This window comes from Sinohyriopsis cumingii, chromosome 17, assembly GCF_028554795.1.
Source record: "Sinohyriopsis cumingii isolate HCF-2022 chromosome 17, ASM2855479v2, whole genome shotgun sequence".
NCBI lineage: Eukaryota > Metazoa > Mollusca > Bivalvia > Unionida > Unionidae > Sinohyriopsis > Sinohyriopsis cumingii.
The window spans coordinates 93,998,332-94,021,237 of record NC_142977.1 but is presented as its reverse complement, the minus strand read 5'-3'; the positions used below and the strand labels follow the sequence as shown (position 1 = coordinate 94,021,237).

Below are 22,906 nucleotides of genomic sequence, written 5' to 3'. Positions count from 1 at the left end.
AAGTCCTTAGGCTCTTTCGTGGCTGAACAGACTTTCCAGGGATTCAAAATAAGACTATTTCGTCTTTAAATTGTTCAAGTGTTGACGCCATCTTTGACATTCTTCAGCGATAGAAACATTTTCAAATTAGCTGCTGTGGTGGAGATATTTGGTGTCAACTTGGCACAATTTTCATTTAGGCCCAACATGGCATGAAAAGAACTCTTCTAATGGAAACCCCGTGTTCATACGACTTTCTGTTTCGGAATAGCAAGAACATGATTTTCAAGATGGATGCCATTGTGGCCACATTCGAAATCAGACTGGTACGTTTCGTACCAACTAGACATTATAATAATTCTTTTGGTTAAAGCACAATATCGATATGACCAGACCGCTCCGGTGGCCTAGTAGTTAGAGCGTCCGCATCGGATGCGGGAGGTCGCGGGTTCGAACCCCGGCCAAGTCATACCAAAGACATACAAATGGTGCCAGCAGCTGCCTCGCTAGGCGCTAAGCATTAAGAGGTTAGTATTAGGACTAGTCGGCCTGGTGTCAGGATAATGTAACGGAGTGGGACATGATGCTACATGTCTGCGGCATGATGTCCCAGTGCTAGACGTCACTGTAGGTTGTTACACTGCAGACATCGTAGCAATATGGCTGAAAAATTGTTAAAACTACGTTAAAAATCCAAATCACACACGCACGCATACACACTCGATATGAGCAGCAATCTTGAAGAAGTAACGGTAAAAAAAATTCAAGATGGTCATTGTGGTAGTTATATTAGAAGTCAGATCACATACTTTTAATTTACAACCAACCTGACATCATAAGACGTGTTTCGCGTCTTGATTTTGCTATCACTGTAAAGAAATAGTGATTAGAAGATTTTCAAGATGGCCACTGTGACGGGCACAGTGAATGTCTGAACGGCACCATTAGGACCAACTAGACAGCATAAGAAGTTGTTTGGTAAAAACAACTATGTTGATACGACCATCCATTCTGGAGGAGTAGTAATACAAATATTTTAAAGCTGGTCATTATTGTGGCTACATTGGACATCAGATCATCACCATTTTCGTTTAAGATCATCTTGACATTTTAAGGAATCTTCTGGTGAAAACCCCATGTTAATACCACGTTTTGTTGAAAGGTTTGGAGATCAGATTGATAACATTTCCATTTAGGACCAGCTAGACATCATACGAAGTCTACAGGTGAAAACCCTTTGTCAACAGTATTTCCTTTCAGGAGGAGTAGCGATGACAAGATCTTTAAGATGGCCAATGTGTCAACCATATTTGATGCAAGAGAAGCATCCTTTTTATTCAGGAACTATTAAATCATAGGATGAATGTGTTTTTTAAATTTCATGGCAATCCTACAGGTAATTTAGGAGGAGTATTGATAACAAAGCTGTGCTAACAGAGAGGCAGAGGGCAGACAACAAACCATCCCAAAAGCTCTTCTGGACAATGAGCAGTAGGGCCATAAAATAATTAAATAATGCCTCAGCAATGACACATCTATAATACTTATGCTAGTTGCCATATTTTCACAAAATATGTTTAATACGTTAGAACGGGAAGGGGGAGTAGGGAAAATCAAGTTATTTTTTGGGGAATAAGAGAAGAATAATTATTGTTTTCATGAGTAAGATAACAAAATGCAGATCGTAGGAAACATTCTGGAGAACATATTGTTTTAAGGAAACAAAACAAATAGCAATAGCAGAAAACAAGGGAGCATTATGGTGGTAAGACAAGTGGTGGGGTGGGTGTGAGTACATGAACATATACTATTTTGTACAAACTTTGGCGTCTTATTCCTGTTGTCCTTTTGGCACAATCACAATTACACACACACACACACACACATACACACACACACACACACACATTTATGTCATTTAAAGTGCAAAAGTATTTGTCAGACTCATGGGCATCAAGTTTCATCGGATAACTGTTCCAAATTATTTATCAAGGTCCACAATTGTCCTTTATTGTCGAGTCTATGTTATTGGAATGAGAGACTAATAACAGTTTTGTCAGTGAGTAGGGTTGTGCCTAAGCACTTTTAAGATTTTTTCATGTAAGTGTTGGCTCAACATGCATCCCTGGCCAGCTCTTCAATGCTAAGTTGCTAGCATCAGAGTTTCACAAATAAATAAATTAAAAGAAATGGAAAAGGGACGTAAGGGAGAGTGCGGAAAATATTGAGAATCAAAACAGAGGACGTCTGATCTTGGCTAAAAGTGTGTCAATACTATTGACGCCCGTCCAGTGTCTCAGCGTTTCTAATGTGATATTTTATCCCTCGATTCTACAAGTTAATTTTATAATATCTTGCTTTAGAAAAATGTGTCTTGCCTAAATATTCTTTGCAACTATTGTGGGACGAAGTAAGCGGTACGGCCCTTGATTATCTACCCTGATATAAGAAAAATAAAATACTCTGAATATAATTTTCAGGAGGAAACCACTTTAAAGTTTTACCTTTCTTTCCCCTGTTCCAGTCATACAACCTTTTAGCAATTCTGTCATATCTGGTTGATAGCATTTCATTTCACTAAAAAACCAGTTTGCATTCATATCTGTAGTGGTGGACTTGAGCACTGGGCTCGAAATCCAAGGGTATCAGGTTTTACACCCTGTCATAGTGTTCTTGAGAGGAGCACTTAGTTCGTGTTTCCTCGGCATGATATAGCCAAACAAAAGTGCCGTTAAAAACCAACCACAATGACAACTCATCCAAGCTGGCTCTTATAAGAGGCTTATGGAACAAACAAACAGAAGTTCAATTTAAAACCTCAGTTTTTTTGTAACAGTTCTACACATAATTAAATATATGCTTGAATATTCTCTTGTTATTACGGAATAATTACATATCAATATATCTTTAGAACATGTCATGCATACGACATATACATTGGTAACTCGCACTGTCATACTGCCCCTTTGATTTTCAGTTCATCAAAGGCTTCTCCCATAAGCCGACTGTCCGTTGAGCTTGGGGAATTGAGTAACTGACAAATCCCAAGATCGGTGTATATTTTTTAAGGCGTCGATGATACCGAATGTATTAAAGTAAGCAGCGTACAGTAATCTTGTGTAGAACATAAATTTGGGAGAGAACAACATATACGCATACTTATGATTTTGTTATATAGTGCACATAAAACAATATAGATAATATTATAATACTAGGTACATGGTATTTCTTATTTAAAAACATCAACAACAACAAAAAACAACAATATTAACAAGTTAAACTTTGCAGAGCGGTCACATGTGTTCAGCGGCCAGTTTTGCGTTTTCCCACTGAGTGGTCGCTGGTGACAGATCTCTCTCTCTCTCTCTCTCTCTCTCTCCAGTATCCCAAAGCTGCAGGTTCCATTTACTGGCTTTAATCAATATGTAAGATCAGCGAAAAAGAGAGAGCATAGAGCACTGAACGCTTATTTACATCATTCGTTCATTAATGAGTTACTGCTGTTGAAAACACTTGAATAAAAAAAATTGCACTTATTTTCTATTTTCTGTGATATATTGTTTACCCCCAGTTATAATTCATCTGAATAGAATAATCTACATTAAACACAGTTATACTTCATCCGAATGAAATATACTACAATAAGCACAGCTAAATGCAAGCATTTATACCTCTAATTACAGGTATGGAGCTTCCCGTTCAAATTTCAATCCACGTGAAAGCACAATCTCAGTTTATCCACGCATATTATTCCATTGTAGACCGTAAAATATTAAAACTGTATACTGATTATATATAGCCCAGCACAAAAGATCTCACAGCACTGATTTTTTTTAACAAAACACCACTAAATAAACATTGCGTCAATTAAGTCTCTTAGTACAATGACAAGTTTCGCCATACAGATAATTCTGAAATCGCAGACTTTCACTTTTATCTAAACCACAAGGGGGACGCTACTTGGTGACTAAGTGGTTAGAGCGTCCGCTTCAGACGCGGGAGGTCGCGGGTTCAAACCCCAGCCGAGTCATACCAAAGACTTATAAAAATGGTACTAACAGCTGCCTCGCTAGGCGCTCAGCATTAAGAGGTTAGTGTTAGAACTGGTCGGCCTGGTGTCAGGATAATGTGACTGGGTGGGACATGATGCTACATGTTGGCGGCGTGATGCCCCAGTGCTAGACATGTGATTTTTAAGTGTATATTGAGTGACAGTAGGTTATGACTTTTGAGATGCTCCCTCAACCGAGCCAGGTAGTTCCAGTGTTGTGTATGTTAAATGTGTTACAGCCCAAGGCAAAATGGGTTGCAAACATCAAATAGCTGCTTAGATATCTATCGCACTAACAAATCTTGCACATTCACAGGTATGTGTTTGTTTTAATAGCTACAGACTGACCATAAACATTTTCCCAAGCAACTTTTATCACTGACCGATTTCAGCAAGTTATCATTTTATGATGAAAACATACATTGTGTTTCAGAACTTGAACATCAATATGTATAAAGCACTCGGTGTTTTAAAAACAGAATCGGTGAAAAGCACTTTCTATTTTTTTTTTAAATGTGTAACTGTCACGTTTGCGTTACTTTCCTTATAAAATCAGTTTGAAACCGTGCATTCGACTGTCATGGCGTAACGGCGGCAGGCAATACTTACCTGAGAAGTAACACTTGATTAGATTGTTTATTGTCACAAATTAGTGGTCAAACAAATTAAAGAATCTATATAGTTCATAGAAGGCAAACATTAAATATTATGAAATAGAAGACTTAGCCTAAAAATATAATTACGAAAGTAGGAAATGCGTGGGACAAGGTTTTATGCTCACTCACTTTTGTCAAAATACAAATAATCAGTGAATCAGATAATATCTAACCAATACAGAATGTTACTATGCAGACAAATAATGCAACCATACATGTGGAATCCCGTCAATGGATTAATGCAACGAAGACAGAAAGTGATTGGTAAATTGAACTAACTCCCTCTAAAAGTAGATGCACTCTCATGTCAACCGTTGCACCATATTTATTCTTGGTTGCGTCGATTCGGTGGAAAGGAGGGTATAGCTCGTTCATATATTGACTTGAATACTTTAGATTGTCATTTATGAATAGTTACAGTAATGTATATCATCAAAAATGAAATTAGGATGAACAGTATGGTGTGAAGACACTTGTGGATGTGCTCTCATGTACATGTTATAGGGGTTGTTTCAAACTATACTATGAATCTTTTTACTGCCATTTTATGGTGAAGTTCTACAAAGTAAACACAAATCTTACTTAAATGACAGCTGATTAAACAATTTTACCAACTTGCAATTATAATACTGTAATTATGGTACTCCAATCAGTTAAAATTAATTACAATGTATAGTTTCTGCTGTGCTCTTTTAAAGTCAAATGGACAAAACACACTGAAAATATCTTGAACCATCCAAACATAAACTTTCAAGTATGAATCTATCCAAATACTTTCAAGTAGGAATCAAAACAAACACTTTTAAGCATGAATCCAAACAAACACTTTAATGTAGGAATCCAACCAAACACTTTCAAGTAGAAATCAAAACATACACTTTCAAGTAGGAATCCAAACAAACACTTTCAAGTAGGAATCAAAATATACACTTTCAAATATGAGTCCAAACGAACACTTTCAAGTAGGAATCCAAACATACACTTTCAAGCATGAATCCAAACAAACACTTTCAAATAGGAATCCATCCAAAGACTTTCAAGTAGGAATCAAAATATACACTTTCAAATATGAGTCCAAACGAACACTTTCAAGCAGGAATACAAGCATACTTTTCAAGTTGGAATCAAAATATACACTTGCAAATATGAGTCCAAACGAACATTTTCAAGTAGGAATCCAACCAAACACTTTCAAGGAGGAATCCAACCAAACACTTTCAAGGAGGAATCCAAACAAACACTTTCAAGTTGGAATCCAACCAAACACTTTCAAGCAGGAATACGCTGCATATGCATAGGATAAGTTCTTACACTTGCTAAATGTGTTTATAATAAAAATACAACACAGAATTTTCTACCTAAGATAAAGCATTGCTTAATCATAAAACCTGCTTCTATCAATATCAAAGATACATGTAATTAATGTTGCACAAGAATATGAATGATACAATGCGTAGAAAACAATCCAATACAGTACTTCTTTGCACATGAAAGTGCGTCTGCAATCAATTTTTCCTTTTCCCTTGATGCGCATGACATCGATGTTATATGATTGTAAAATCAGACTACATCGTAACAATCTTGGATTCTTATTATTCATTTTATTAATCAATGTGAGGGGGTTGTGATCGCTCAAGACATCAGGAGAAAGAGTTGCACTAACGTACTCTTTAAAGTGTACATTTGTCTCACCAGCTAACTTTGGTCTTCTTACCAAATTGGTACGGGGTTCAGCAATCATGGAAAAAGTAGGACAAAATTTAACCAGCCATGCACACAATTCATATTAGTTGATTCTTACTGATTGGCACAAGGAACTCAGAATTAGCCTTAAGCATCACAATTTCCTATACCGGATGTTATCATGTTCATCAAACGTTGTAAAGTACTTCGGGATTCCTTCATCCCAAATGGCATGGTAAAGTCCATCCAGAGTCACTGTCGCTGAACTTTCCTTTGCTCTCTCCGTATGTGGAATTTGCAAGAATCCCTTGAAAAGGTCCAACTTGGTGATACATTTGGCATTTCCCATCCTGTCAATGAGGTGATCGATTCGAAGAATTGGAAACGAATCAGTCTTAATGATACTGTTTGATCTTCTGTAATCAGTTCACATACGGAAAGTCTTATCTGGTTTCCACACTAGAATACAAGGTGAATTCTAGTTACTTTGTTCGATGAAGTCATTCTCCAGCTAATACTGCACTTCTTTCTTCAAAAAGTTTTGTTTGAGTGGATTCATCCTGGAAGGATGTTGCTTTACAATTGTTGAATTCACTGTTTCAACGTCGTGGAAGCTCTTATTTGTTGTAATAACTGGAAATAAGTGTTCTTTAAGTAGCTTTATCAGTTCGTTCATCTCTTGTGGCAATTGATGTGAAAGTGTCTGGTCAGAAATGTCCAAAAATTTCAGAATTGCAAATTTTAGTCACTTCAAAGTCAGCATCATCCAGTTTCTTCTTATCTTCGTTCAGATGTTGATACAAGGGACAGGTACTACTAAATTAATGGGATAATTTATATGACTATCTCTGTCAACATATTCTTTTAAGATTTTAATGTGGCAAAGTTGTTTCTCCTTTCTGCTACTACGAGTATTTATAATGTAATTCAAGTCACTCCCTTTCTTTTCCATGGTATTAGTACAAAATTACTTAGCCTGAAGAGGAGTTTGGGGTATGGATAGCTCCTATCTTATGTTTATCATACCTCAATTTCACTGTTGACAAAACAGTTTGAAGATTGGTCTTGTCACTATGCAAACCTTTTAGAATCTGTATTTAAATTCAGAGACGTCAAGAAGTTTTATATCTGACCCTTCTCGTAAAATAAGTTTCTCTTTCAATAATTTCAATGGTCTACGGACAGTATATCAGAAAACAAGTTCGAAAGGATTAAGACCTGTAGACTCTTGCACCGACTCCCTATCAGCAAACAACACTTGCACACCTTCATCCAAATATTTTCTAGTCTCAAAGTAGCAATATGACCTAATCATACTCGTTAAAGTCTGATTAAACCTTTCCAAAGCACCAATGACTCTCAGGGTAATATGGCAGAAATTCTAAACTGTTTGCTACCTAATTCATGCAAGACTTGCTGGAAAATACCAGACATGAAATTATAACCTTGACTAAACTGAACAGACTTCGGGAGGCCAAATAGTGTTTAAAAAAAATTAAAAAAATATTGTCTTAGTTTCGATACTCCGTGAAAGAATAGCTTCTGGAAATCATGTGGACGCACACATAATCGTGAACAAGTATTATTTAAGAGTTAACAAGTGCCTTCCCGTGTGGCTTCAGTTTCACTAACAGCCCTTTGAAATAAGCTAGAGATCTGTGCGTCTTCTACTGTAAGACAACTAATGGTCGTCTTTTATCACCCTGATCAGATTTAAGAGAATCAAAAGAGTATCACTGTGATCAATACTTCCTGACTGATTCAAACTTGGTGCAAAAGTGACCTCATTAAAAGCCTGACCCAAAAAGGTATCCACTAAAGGAAAAATAGCTTGGTCAACATCATTCTCAAGAGCATGCTTTGCCATAGATCTAGTAACGCACAAGGTGGATGTAAACCAGGGATTTCTACTTCAATAAGATCAACCCGTTGATCCATTCGAAGCTTGTCAGTTACAAGTGGATTAACCACTACCATATTTCCAGCTAGGTCATTACCTAGCAACAAACGAATGTACCGAATAGGCAAAGAAGTCACAGCTCCTATTTTCACTGGTTCCAAAAATAAGTTTGAAGATAAATTAACACATAGGAGAGTGTTCTATTCCCTGTATTAGAACACTTTCACTAGAAGACTTCTCAGAAAAGGGCAAAGTACATACTAACAAAAGACTCCTGTGTCTATTAATATGTTAATATTGACATGAATGGTTCGTAATTTTCCATAACATAGTCTAGGGGATATGCAGGCCCCACCAAATGTATCTCTTTCAATACTTGAACATGACCTTGACTTAACTGAAACAAGAGCATCTGGGACTGCTGTTAGGATTTTGTTGCCTATATTTCACCCTACAGCAATCAGAAATAATATACCCTTTCCTCTTACAATAAGAGCATGTGGGATGAGATCGATTTTTGATCCGTCCTTTCAGAAATTTGCTTTTTTCACAGTTATACCAGTTTGGGATATGTAAGTACTCAAACAAGACTGAAATGGTTTCTTAACAAGAAACTGCATATAGGAAGATTTATTTACAAATAGAATTTTAAAAAAAATAACCAGCAGTACTCCATCTCTAAAGTTTCAACCTCTTTCTCATTCTAATGTCACTACTGACACAATTCTTGAACTCTTCAATCAATAAGAGTTGTTTAAGATTATCATAATCTTTATCAACCTTCTTGGCTGTACACCATCTATTAAACAATCATTCATTTCCCATGCAAATTCATGACGAGTCTGTGCAGATTCCCTTCTACAATTGTTAAAGCTTTAAAGATAGGCCTTAGACACCATTTAGACACCATTTTGTAAACCTTCAAAATGAATATTCTTTGACCACATCATAATCAGCAGTTTGTTCAGATCAGAGTGCAGTATGGACATCACTAGCTTTAACAGTAAACTCACTCTGCAATAATGAGGTCCAATAATCTTTCAGCCATTTATAATTCTCAATAATTTTTCTAAAAACTGAAAAAATATTTGTCTACCTCCTTTTCTCTAAATAGAGAGACCTGTCACACATGTTTGGCAAGATGAAAATATGAACTTGTATTTCCATGAGAGTGCCCTTTATTGGTCAGTTCCAATTACTTTAATCTAAACATCCATTCTCATTCCTCCTTTTTCCCTTGCATTTGTACAAGTCTCTCTTCCTTCCCCTTTTCTCTGTCTCTCTTCCTTCTGCAGTTGCCTTTGCATTTGGTCTCTGTATTTCCCCATCTCTCACCCTATTTTATTCTGCATTTGCATTTTTGTGTGTGTGTGTGATTTGGATTTGTAATGTTGCTTTAACAATTTTTCAGCCACATCACTATGATATATGCAGTGTGGAAGTTTATAGAGACATCTAGCATTGGGGCATCATGCCGCTGACATGTAGCATCATGTCCCACCCAGTCACATTATTCTGACACCAGGCTAACCAGTCCTAAAACTAGCCTCTTGATGCTGAGCACAGCCGCTAGAACCATTTATAAAAAGTCTTTGGTATGACTTGGCCAGGGCTTGAACCGGTGACCTTCCACATCTGAAGTGGACAGTCTAACCATTTATGCCACCAGAGTGGTCCATCTGCATTTGTTCTTTATCATTTTCCTATCTTCGTTATCTCTTTCTCTTTTTTTCATTTTTCCTTTCTCCATCTTCCTTCTCTCTCCTTTCTCTCTTGCCATTATATCTACAGTAATTTCTGCTGAAGCTGATGCTTTTCTAACTGCTTCCATCTAGCTCTTTTCCTTTACTTTACCAACCAAACCAGAGGGAGGCTTCTTTATTAAATCCAGAACACTTTCAACAAGAATGTCTCTCTCTCTCTCTCTCTCTCTCTCTATATATATATATATATGCAATAAATCAACAGAATCTGATTCACTAAAAGATTCTCTAAAATTTGTATATTATTTTGAAATAGGTCATGCTATGACCTTCTCAAACTATTGAACCAATCTACAGTTGGTGCCTGGATGACAGCTCTACAGGGCAAATGCACTAATTTCACATGATGTTTATGTGACCTCCATTCAAATTAATGCAAGGCTATTTGACATCAATAGTTGCTAACTTGAACTTAGTGACCTTGATTGATGAATGAGATTCCTACAATGTAGTGTATATTTCCTTTAAAATAGTGCTAGCTAGCCAATGAATTAAAGAAATAAAATATGTCATAAATCCAAAGGACTTAAACAAAACTATTTTATATATTAAATTGATCATAAAAATATATATATATATATATATATATATATATATATATATATATATATATATATATATATATATATATATATATATATATATATTGCATTTCTTGCTTTGCTCTCACTTCTGCCTGTTCAGCTGTCATGTCTTTCTATTCTGTCTTCAAGGTGAACACTTTGCCCTAAATTTCATGTCAAATTTGACCCATGAAACCACACATATGTAAGCATGATCTCTGTTATATGGGCAATCTAACTTGAATGTTACCCCTCTTAACACAATTAATGTCAGAGCGTATTCATTATGCAACTTAACAATGGCTTAAATAAAAGATCAGATCTAGATGTAAATACTTGCCTCGGTGTTGTTGGCTTTTTGAGTCGATTTTGATGTTATGCAGTCAGACAAAAACACATAGTGATGGGATTAATATTGACAGATATTTTATTTGTGCTCATTCTGGCAGTAGCATTATTTCAATCATTCAAGTAAACAAACCTTTGTTTTTGTCAAACTTATTCTTTTGTACTCTTTACTTTGGGATTTTATTGAGGTTAATCTATAAAATTAGAAATATGGTAATAAGCAGACTTTAACAGAAGCAAATCAACAAATTCAAGTATCCATGAAAATGTATTTATTTAAAAAAAAGTCTGAAAACTGATGCCCACAAAAGTAAATGAAATCACAGTACTACAGGATCTACATGAAGACTTGTTTCAATCTGATTAATGAAATGAGTCTAATTTAAATCTTTTGCAAGCCTTGGCAAGTCAAATAACTTGTATCTTTTGCAAACATTGACAAGTCAAATAATTTGCATCTTTTCAAAGCTTTTGCAAGTCAAATAACTTACATCTTTTGCAAGCCCTGTTAAGTCATTTCAATCCAATTTATGAAACGAGTCTAATAATTTAAATCTTTTGCAAGCCTTGGCATGTCAAATAACTTGTATATTTTGCAAACATTGACAAGTCAAAGTACATACATCTTTTGCAATCATTCAAGTCAAATAACTTTTATCTTTTGCAAGCCTTCAATGCATTTGACTAATTTCATTGGAAATGAGCAGTCACATAAGATTCTTTTTTTATCACATGATGAAAAAGTGATTTTAGTTGATAAAAGTGTCAAATAGTGTATGACTGAAACTGATTCAGATGCTTCAATTATTATGCCTTTCCTTTGCATGACGTTTCCATTTAAACAATTGCCATATAAGCTGACATCTAGGGTCAGGCTAAAAGTTCTAATAACTAAGAATGAATGGCAGCAGACAATAATATGGTTTCATATGATTATATGTAAATATACACGATTCAGAAAGAAAGAGAGAGAGAGAGCAAGAGGGAGAGGGAGAAGGAGGGAGAGAGAGAGAGAGAGATTATATGGCTGAAAACAGTAGATATACAATCAAGGCAGATACTGGATAAGAATACATTCATAAAAATAAAAAAACAATCAACAGCAAGGAATGAAGAACGGTATGTCATTATTTATGAATATGGAACTAACCGAGTAAAGAAAAAAGGTTTTGAATTCTCCTTAATTATATAAAGCAATTTGTATCAGTAAGATAAGTTGGGAATAATTCAAATAAGCAAATATTATCATTCCTAATAATATCAGATGATCCATGTAACAAAATATTTATAAAACATTTATACTTTGGTGGTTATTTAATTTTGTGATGTCATCAGGTGTTACTAAACATTATATACACACACACACACACACACACACATATATGTGTGTGTGTGTGCATGTGTGTGTGTGTGTGTGTGTGTGTGTGTGTATATATATATATATATATATATATTTTTTTTTTTTTTTCAGGACTGCATCTAGAATTTGATAAATGTTGGTAATTGCCCCCACTGAGTCTGTGAAAAGGGCAACCAATGTAATGATAAGGGTGGATGGGGCTACGAGTATTGTTAAAAACTTTATTATAAAATTTAAATTCAGCAATATCAAGTATAACAAGTGTATTAAATGCATGAGTTCTGTACATTACAGTAAAACACTTCAAAATGAATCAAATCTTGTGTTTTCTCTTAACATTATTTTGTCTACACAATTACTACAGAGAACAGAATTGTCACTCATCAGTCCATTCTTACATCTAAAAAAACTGTCATATATTTATTGTATGTCACTTGATAGCTGTCAAACATGTAAAGATTTTCACATAGTTTCAAGTAATGAATTGCCCATTTGTGAGATGAATTCAAGGAATGATGTCCTGAAATTTCTTTGCCAGATTTTACACATCAAATGCAAAGCATTTATTTTATTGTCTTTCATGGCCAATTATTTCCAGTCTGAATTTGTTTTGTTTTTTCTTCTTCTTGACATTGGAAGGACACCTCAGTTTCAGTGCCGCTATCTTTAGCATTGTCTGATACTACTACTAATATTAGTACCCCTACTTCATGGAATTTGTACTATACATTCCTATATGTAACAATGGAGCTGCCGTGTGTTTCATACCCTGTGCTTTTTCAACGTACTGACATAAAGTTTTATGATGGAGTAAATATATCCTTATACTCTTATATCTTCTTATTTAATATGGGTATGGATGAATTTCACTTTAGAAATACAAGTAAAATGGTGTTTCATATGATTTTTAAATCGACTGTCCATCCATCGTATTAATTCATCTAATAACTACTTCTATTTTCAGCCTAAAATCTCAGTGTGCCATATACAGACACTTCACTTCTTTGGAAATGTGAACAGATCACAGTAAGTATAGTGTGCATTTAAAAACATGGTAGAATATCCAAATATGGTATAGCGTGCCCTATTTGGAAGGTAAACACTTATCATAAGCCAAACTCTACTTAGGTACTAGATTTTTTACTTTTAGTCATCTTTTTTTCTTTGACCATAGTTTTTATTTGCTTCATTGCATGGTATAGGATCACATCATAGCTATGTCTGTTATGTGATTAGCACAAGAATTTGTTTGTTCAATGTCACTGTGCCTACTGATAGAAACATCTGGCAGTTATCAGAATTATTACTGCTAAAAAAATGAAAAAGTGTCAAAGTTTTAACTGGTTTTGCTATTTAATGCATTATCCCACCAAACTAACCAAAGCATCAAACATGTGCTCTCCTCACCTTTCTTTCTAATCAATCAGAATTGAGCATGTGACACACAGGAAATATGTAACATGTTTCACATCTACACGAGGAAAATATATCCCTGATAGTGACAAATGGGACTTCCACATTAAAAAATACATATATTTAATAGCTCATTCTTCACAAAAAACTGTACAAAATTCTTTTTTTTTGTGTGAAACTTAACCCACACAGAATTTAAAATTTGTAGAAAATCTTAAATTCTGGTTTGATTTTCACAATCATTCATCCTACATACAACCTTATATATTAAGATAAACATCAGAGTAGTCATGTAATAAATCTTATTCCTCGTTTTACATTTATGATGGTGAATAAAATAAATGCTGCATAAGGTCAAGGTGATATCAATAAATCTGTGACCCAATTTCGCCAACCCCCTACGACCAAATGAAAGAATGAAAACTGGGCTGGCAACTGCTCTGTCACAACGCAGGCACTAAACATTGCCTTCCATTTTCAGTCAGGAAAAAAAAAACATGGCTACATTTCACACTCTTTAGCAGGCTAAATATTTTGAATATATATTAGAAAGTAGGAAGAACAATACTTTATCACCTTTCCAAGGGGCTCTACTGTATAAATTTTCAAAAAATTTATTTTGATATTATTTTCTCCATTTGATTTGAAATATCGAAACATTTTAAAAATTATGTTGTGTTCAATGAAAGCTGAAAATTGCATTTAAATATGGCCGAACTTTGGCATGCATGGGCTTTCCTCATCTAAAAATAGTGCTGCACAATGCTATGACGATCACATGACAAATCAAAATAGTAATCGAAGGCATAATGAATGTCGATATTGATGCTTCCACATTAACTTATGTGATAATAAAAGACCATGTAATGCTGTCGCTGATGGGACACAACTGTTTCAATACATAGTAATGTACTCTTCTTCATAAGCAGTTTTTATATGTAGTTTTAGAACAGTGGATAAAATAATTTGCTGTGTACTGGGATCATGGGGGTCATCTCAAGGTGTTACCAACTGAATGTTTACAACATTTCTCACTCTCTCAAAATAAAAAAATAAAAGGATGAACTCTCTATCTGTTTATTTATATGGTAGAGAACGATGAAACATCCTTGTCTGTTATACTTCTATCAATTTCAGAGTTACAGCCAACATACTCAATGTAACCTTAATATGTGACCTTGACCTTTAAGAACACACTCTCTAGTTTACAATTTACAAAACATCATCCAGCCAAGCTTCAGTAAACCTTCCAAGCAGAATACTTTTGGAAGATTTTGTACAAAATTATGGCAGTATCCATGCAGTCCGATTCTACATTTTCTTCAAGAAGCAGGTGGACAGTATCACTTGTCAGTTTTCACACTGGATGACTGCGTGAGTAAACATCCAAGTGAGTTACATGAAAATAACATCAATTAGATAAATGACATGCCAGTGCATATCATCACAGTTTTCAACACACACAAAAATACACACACACACACACATTTAATTCTAAGAAGGAGATCTTTACAAAATTCATGTAATGAGCCAGTCAAGTTCCCAACCACAGGGAGACAACTAGGGTCTGTGACAGATATACCAGTATACAGTCGAATCCGGTTTTCTCGATTACATGTTAAAAAAATGTCAACATAACCAGGTTCTGAGATATCAGGGTTTAGTTGACAAATCTACTACAGAACAATGATTATGCATCTGAAGTACCAAATATGAGGAATTTTATTTCTAAAAACAAATGGCAATTCTAATGCACAATAAAAATAATAATTCAGTCAGGCTTGGTTGCAGAAAAAAGAAGATTGGAGGACTTTTAAATGAGATTAAGTAACAAGTAACACATTTTTACAACATTTAAGTTACTGCAACAATGTTTTTGCTTCCCTGTGAATAGCCTCATCCCTTATGTATCCTCAGCAAGACAGAGATTTTCTCACACTATCTAAAATCTAGGCCATGTACATGTAGGACTATACTTTTTTAATTTTTAAAGTAGTTTCTTTTGTCAGAGTTGACTTGTGACTGGCAGCAAGATATAACTGACCAATATTGTGCATGAAAATCAAATGTTTTTGTTGATCGTCCGAGGTTCCTTTACACCAGTATTTGCTGGGTTTTACCGACAGAATTTGACCCTGTACCGAAAAAAGACAAGGCTGTTGGCATTCATGTACCAACAAACTAAAATGTGTTTCAGATCGTTAAAGTCAACTTGTCTCAACATCAAATTCTGTATGAAGCCATCTTATTCCATTCATACTGTTGTAGTCCCATATCCCTCCCGACTTTGATTAGTGACCGTCGGTAAGAACACACTGTTGTAGTCCCATATCCCTCCTGACTTTGATTAGTGACCGTCGGTAAGAACACACTGTTGTAGTCCCATAACCCTCCTGACTTTGATTAGTGACCGTCGGTAAGAACACACTGTTGTAGTCCCATATCCCTCCTGACTTTGATTAGTGACCGTCGGTAAGAACACAGCACCAGAAGGAGAGCTGGCTAATCTCTTTGATGGATTGCAAGACTTGCATATTCAAGATAAAAAAATACAAACGAAAGCACTCCTCTTTCTGTTTCATAGACATTAGTCCTATCAGTCACTTTCTGCTTCATTCCGTTTGTCTTGAAGAATATGTATAATCATGGCACAGCGATCGATAATTACATTAAAAAAATACAAGGCACTATGGATTTTTTTGTTGCAATGCCATTGGTTCTTTATTTACTCTTGTTCAAAATAAATTAATAACCAAGTACTGGGGGTGGGGTAAGGGATGGGGCCAGATTAGTTAGGAATATTGTGGGTTTCTATTTATAGATTACTGTGAGTCATGTGATCTAGCCATGCTAAAGTTGAAGGTTTACATTCGCATCAAGCATGGAAACACTTTTAACTATTGCTGAATTTGTTTTAAATATATTGTGTAAAACAAATTAGGTATTTTTAGCTACATTTAATGATCTTAACCTGAAAGTTTTCCGAGTTACAGACAAGATAAATTCGCGATGCTGTGTGGGACAAATTATATTGAATGGTGTTAACATGTGATAATGTCCATTTTGAATGCAGCTTATGTAAAAGTCCAAAATGCATTCATACAATTTTCTTACTCTAAAGTATGGTTTACATAATTTTTTCCTCTCTATGCAAGTGATAAACCATGCATTGATGAGATTGGTTGATTATAACTTGTACCGGTAAAATCTGGTCTTGTACCGACTTTTCCATCCTTGCCAGTATGAGGTACTGATAATAGCACAAACGCCAGATCATTTCTGGTAAAAATTTCTCTGAGATGGACATTAAAAAACTGCACTTCATCGAATCAAGCAGGTCCACGTTACTTCCGACTGAAGCTTATGCCTGACACAACTGTGTTATAGACTTAACAAGGGTCGAGATAAGCTGGGAAAAATTAGCATAACAAAAAGGGATTTTTTTGGGACCAGACCAAAATGCTTGACATACAATGGTTCTCGATATAACTGAGGTCGCGAAAAGTTGTTTTGACGATCTAATTTTGTTTCCATGTGCCCTTCAAACTTATATATCAGTTATAGGCTCAGGACCCCAACAGTTTCCAAGTGATGACCCAGGAGCAAGTCTCCTTCTTCAAGGTTGGTACTGGAACTGTGTCTGATTTCTTCCCATGTCCTTCAGCCAATATAAAATTACAAGGTGTGGATCTCAACTGTTTCCAAGTCAGACTCAGAGTCAAGTCAACAACCAAAGTGCCATGACCCACTGTCTGTATTAGATATACCAGTATGTCTAGTTCTGTCTCATGTCCAACAGACCCATATATGGCTGTTGACTAGAGATCTCAACAGTTTCCAAATTGTGACCCAGAGGAAGCATACCAACAGCGACAATCCCTGGACAAGATCAGAGGGTGTAACCCAAACTACCCAATGCATATTTATGTTATAGTGCTGGTTTTGAAGATGACACAAACCAACTTTCTGATTCCACCTAAAATACTTAGATTTAAAAAAAGTTAACCATCTATTTAAAACCACTGTCTATATCTAAAGACTAGCACCAATCAAGTTCCAAAGTTTCTGTCTTTAATGGTTTAGGAGATACACCTTATTATTAATGGAAGGACAGACAGACAGACAGACAGGAGGACAAAATCTTTCTAGGAGATGCATGGGGATAAAGGTCACTGTTATTCTTTTTAAATTTAAACATCATGACTCTCAGTGATAATTATGAAAAGAGCTGAAACAATATCAGAACCTTGAGAAAAATCTCTGATTGGTTGACAAAGTACACCTTTTAAGAAACGGCTTTTCATGAAATGAAAAACATAAAACAAATTTACATACATTTACATTTGACTATAATGATATAACTAAAACAATACAAACATTACATCTGTAATGCTTTTCTAAATTTCCAATACTAAGAATACTTGTACAACAACTATAAACAAACAGAAGCTCTAGCTAAAACATTTTCCATGTACCTTATTAACATATGTTCCAAATGTCTTCCAATTTTTCATACTATGTACCTTGTCATTACTGCAAAAGGAATGGTTGTAAGCAATCTGATTAAAATCAGATCTCCACCATCCTACATAAAGATCTCTATGTGACCATTAAGGGGTCATGTTCAGGTGACCTATGTTATTATCATAATAACTCATTTTACCTGCCAATCAGATGAAGTTTTATATATTCATGTTAGGGAGAATAAGCAGTGTGACTGCAGAGCATCAATGTGTGCCAAACAATTTGATTCACTTTCTGATTTTTGAAAGCTGCATTTCCATTGGTTAACTCAGAGGACACCAGAACATGATCCTTAAGAAGTAGCTGTCAGATCTTCACGGAGGGCAGTAGAGATCTGATTTTAATCAGATTGGGTTCTGAGGTACATTCAGTTAGTTAATGGGGACAGGTAAAGCACACACAAAAAAACCTAAGCACACTGCAGTTGAATATTATTATTATTATTATTATTAATATTTTCATTATTATTATTACTATTATTATTAATATTATTATTATTATTATCAATATTTCCTTTAGATTTTATGACTGAAAAAAGAGCTTTTAAAGTTTGTGGTTGTCATGTGAAACTGAATGTGGGCGATTTCATGGTATTTGTGACAGCTGAGTTCACTGGATTACTAGGTATTCAAAGTCTACTAATGTTGGCAAAAAAGAAAATTTAATTTCTTCCCTTCAGTTGATAATTTTAAGATACTGATTTATAATCTATATTATGGTACCGGACAGCAACACTGTTTTACATGCAAATATTCATACAAAACATCACTTACCTCTTTCCAAAGAATACATATTTAAATGTATTTTGTAAACAGAAACTAAACCCATTCTTTGGAAACACTAACGGTCAGGTATAGATCTAATCAGGGAAAAAAATATACATAGAATCCTTCATTATAACAGTTACACTTCTGTCAGTGTAAGCCAAGTTTACAATGAGCTTAAACAGACAATTTGGTTTTGGATTCTAATATATGAGAATCACTGCCAGGCCTCTGCTAAGCTGACTTAAATAATTTTAGTAGGCAGTGATCTTAAAGGTTCTTTATGTGATATAATATCTGAAAATAAATATATTGAAATTTAAAGTAAACTATGATACCCTGCTGTGTGTGCAGCAAAGAAATGGTTGAGTAATGCAACTGAATTGTGGTTTTAAAAGTAAACAGTTATCTGAATTAAGCAATATTAATGACATTATAAACAGTTTCTGGTTACGTAGATAGCATTAAATGCAGTGATGCACTCAATTAAAAGGTCAAAAGGATGAAATTATATATGACACCTTTACTCTTCATGTTAATCTCCAGTAATAATAACTTTATTATTTATTTTGAATGCATATCCATTTCTCCATCCTTAGTGTTAAATAACACTGTCATTTAAATTTGCTGCAAGAATCAACAAGAAATTAAGGTACCCTTGACATGCTTAATAATTCATAATTTGTATAATGTTTTTGAGATGCCCCTCTTTTGCTCATATCAACTTACTTGAAACCATTTTCCATATAGGTTGGAAGCATCCAGCTCCATTGTATCATTTTCACTGTCAGCTATTTCTTCTTCCTGATCAACCTAATACCATCTCTACAGGCAGATTTTCCACAAAACACATTTCTTTTATGTTGTGCATCTTCACTAATTGTAATGTTTACATAGAATCATTAACTTTTACAGCAACAGCCACAGTTGTTCAAATATGTATACACTATTCCTGTGCACAATTTGTAGAAACTAAAACAATGTAATTGCCTTTATGAAATCTGTAAGTTTGACTTACAGAAGTCCAAATGATGACATGTATGCTGTGGGGGATAGAAAGTTGTCTTTTTATGACAACAACAATCTTTCAGAGTTTCTGCAATTTTATATTTTTTTCATGTTATGCAGTAGTGTTCCTTTAAGTTTAAGTAGTAAGGTATAAAAAAATAGACAAGGTTTTAGTAGTAAGGTATAAAAAAATAGACAAGGTTTTAGTAGTAAGGTATAAAAAAAATAGGCAAGGTTTTAGTAGTAAGGTATCAAAACTAATACACCTATCCCTTGATAACTCCCACACAATGGAGTCCACAAACATAGACCGCACTAGAAGCAAGGGCACGAGTTACCAAGGGACCTCCTAAAATTGAAAAAATCTGCTTATACATCGAGAAAACAGCAGGAGGGGGTAGAGCACTGGGTTGTTCAATGACTGAATCCTCATTTTACAATCATGTCAATAATAATTGTTAATAACGTGCTTTTTGTAATGAAGTTGTTCGTTATACTGTATAAATAACATTTATTTTCAAACTGTCCAACATGTGAAAGATTGTTCCAACTGGTTTCAACCACCTTCACGTGTATGCGAAAACAACTGTACATTATGTCACTGCTTTTTGTTTTGTTGATTAGCCTGGTTCCCAGAATAGTATTAAATAGTATCATACAAGTTGGGAGTCACAGCAGCCGGGAACTAGACTAACTGTTGGTACAAACCCAAACAAGATTCCTGTTTTTCAAAAACCAACGACATTAAATTTCATGAGAGAAATGCCTGCGTCCAAACTTCAATTTTTTTATTGTTCAATTTGTGCAAAAGTGATGTCATGATTTCATCTAAAGTAATAGTGAAACTTCTAATCATCTTTGAGGATATCTCTAAGAGCTAGTTCAGGAGTTCTCTAAAAATTGCTTGCCCATAATGGTCCATATCTGTGAAACCAAGCTCTTTTTTTAATAGAAAGTATTCATTTCACTTGGTTGCCTTGCTATCTTTGATCACAGTTATGAAGGAGTCAATTAATTTAAGGTAGTTTATGTCACATACACAATAACATTTATAACTGTGTGATTGATCAAATGAAGTGAGTTCACCTGACATACTACTGGGACCTCTAGATTTTAAGTATGTAGGATTTGTGTGCCTTTTAGCTTTTTTAATTCCACCTCCTATATTTGATTCAAAAGACTTAACAAACATGATAATACAAAGAAGGCCAGCTTTTAATTCAGTGCAACAATACAACAAATACTTCTGCAAGTCAGTTATCAAAACACGGTCGGCATTTAATTAGGTTCTCAGAGAAATGCTTGCAGGCATAACTGTTATGGTAGATTGACACATTTTACATTTAAATACACATTGCATATATATGATGATAACACTTAAGTGGAACTAAAAGATAGAATTAAAACAAAAATTTCACTTAATAAAACTTATTTAATTGGCATTTAAATATTAATGAACTGCATACACTAGGTGTGACATTTTCAATGATCAAAATTTCCTTACATATCTTTAATTATGGTGTACTAAGAATGTCATTTGGAAAGAAAATGTAACCAATTATATGACTTTTTATTAAAAGTTGATAATTTTAACATGTTGACAATTTCAAGGTCATATCTACCATTTTTGACCATAACATGAGCAATATATCACTGTTTCAGTTACCAATTTTGATCACAATTATTTTCAAGTTCAAGAAATTGGGATCAATTTTTGTTGTTTGTATTTTCTCATTAGAAAATTAGATTCACACTTGACCCCGCGTTATAAGTGGGTTCGCAAGTTATCTGGGCGCGAGTTATCGGGGGGAGTGGTTTATAAAGATCCCATTTTAAGCACTTATAAAATGTGGATAAAATAACTAACAATTACAAAAAAAATATAACAAAATCAAAGATTAGCAAGAAGTCTCATTATCTTTTTCCATTTCTAGCTGTGTGTGTTTGTTTGTAAGTGTGTGTACATATCTATATGTGTAGACAACTGGACACTTGGACAAGTCATTTATCAAGTAGAATATTAAAAAAGAAAAGAACAAAATTAATCTTTAACAGAAAATCTGGTATTATTTTTTGAAAACTGAAAAATTGTACAGTTAGTGTAAGCTCTCTGGCTCATACAACATTGAGTTGAGCTGCAAAGATCAACAGAAACTCATGTGCACCCTACTACACAAAATACAAATGTAACAATCTGAGGATTTTAAGAAAGAAATTTGGTGTGGTTAAAACTGTTCTCATTGCATACGAAGTGTATGAATTATGAAATCATTCTAGTGAAAAACTGTAAATTATGTGTGCATCAAATACAAAGATCAAATCCAATGTAGAAAAAAAAAGACATTATCCAAATTTCTTAGAGACATAGGAATTCTGCAAGGTACAAGTTACATCAGTTTTTTCAGATTTAGTTTCCTCTTCTATCTCCCCTGTATCATCACTATCTGCATCACTCCTGACATCTTGCTGAATCTGAAAATGGGAGATAGAATATATTCCTATTTGCTGAAAGAAATAATATATTCCTATTTGCTGAAAGAAATAGAGAAATTGTCTGAAGTGAAGACTTTCTGAATGAAGTCAAATTGCCTGTACTGAAGATTTTCTGAATGAAGTCAAATTGCCTGTACTGAAGATTTTCTGAATTAAGTCAAATTGTCTTTAACATATATACTTTTGACCTAAGAGTGCTGTCAAATTTTGATGTCCATGGTAGAACCTGCATGTAAATTTCACCAAATGATGATCACCTACTGCATTCAGAAATGGCATGAACTATTTGCTATATACTGTTATTTATAGTCTTTCACTGCAATAGTAGCACACTATTTAGTTTGACAAATATGCTCCAAGGCTTTCTGACAGAATTAACATTATATACAAAATTGCTTGCA

At 34.5% G+C, this 22,906-nt stretch overlaps 1 protein-coding gene across 1 annotated transcript in view; it reads right to left on the bottom strand.

Moving 5' to 3' along the window:
* Positions 1-11,200: 11,200 nt before the first annotated feature.
* LOC149779445 (ceramide synthase 2-like) overlaps positions 11,201-22,906 on the bottom strand; it is an 82,035-nt gene continuing 70,329 nt past the window's right edge. The window contains exon 10 of the mRNA XM_089940109.1: positions 11,201-22,484. Coding sequence (XP_089796235.1) covers positions 22,356-22,484 — 129 coding nt within the window. The 3' untranslated portion in view covers positions 11,201-22,355. The remainder of the gene's footprint in view (positions 22,485-22,906) is intronic.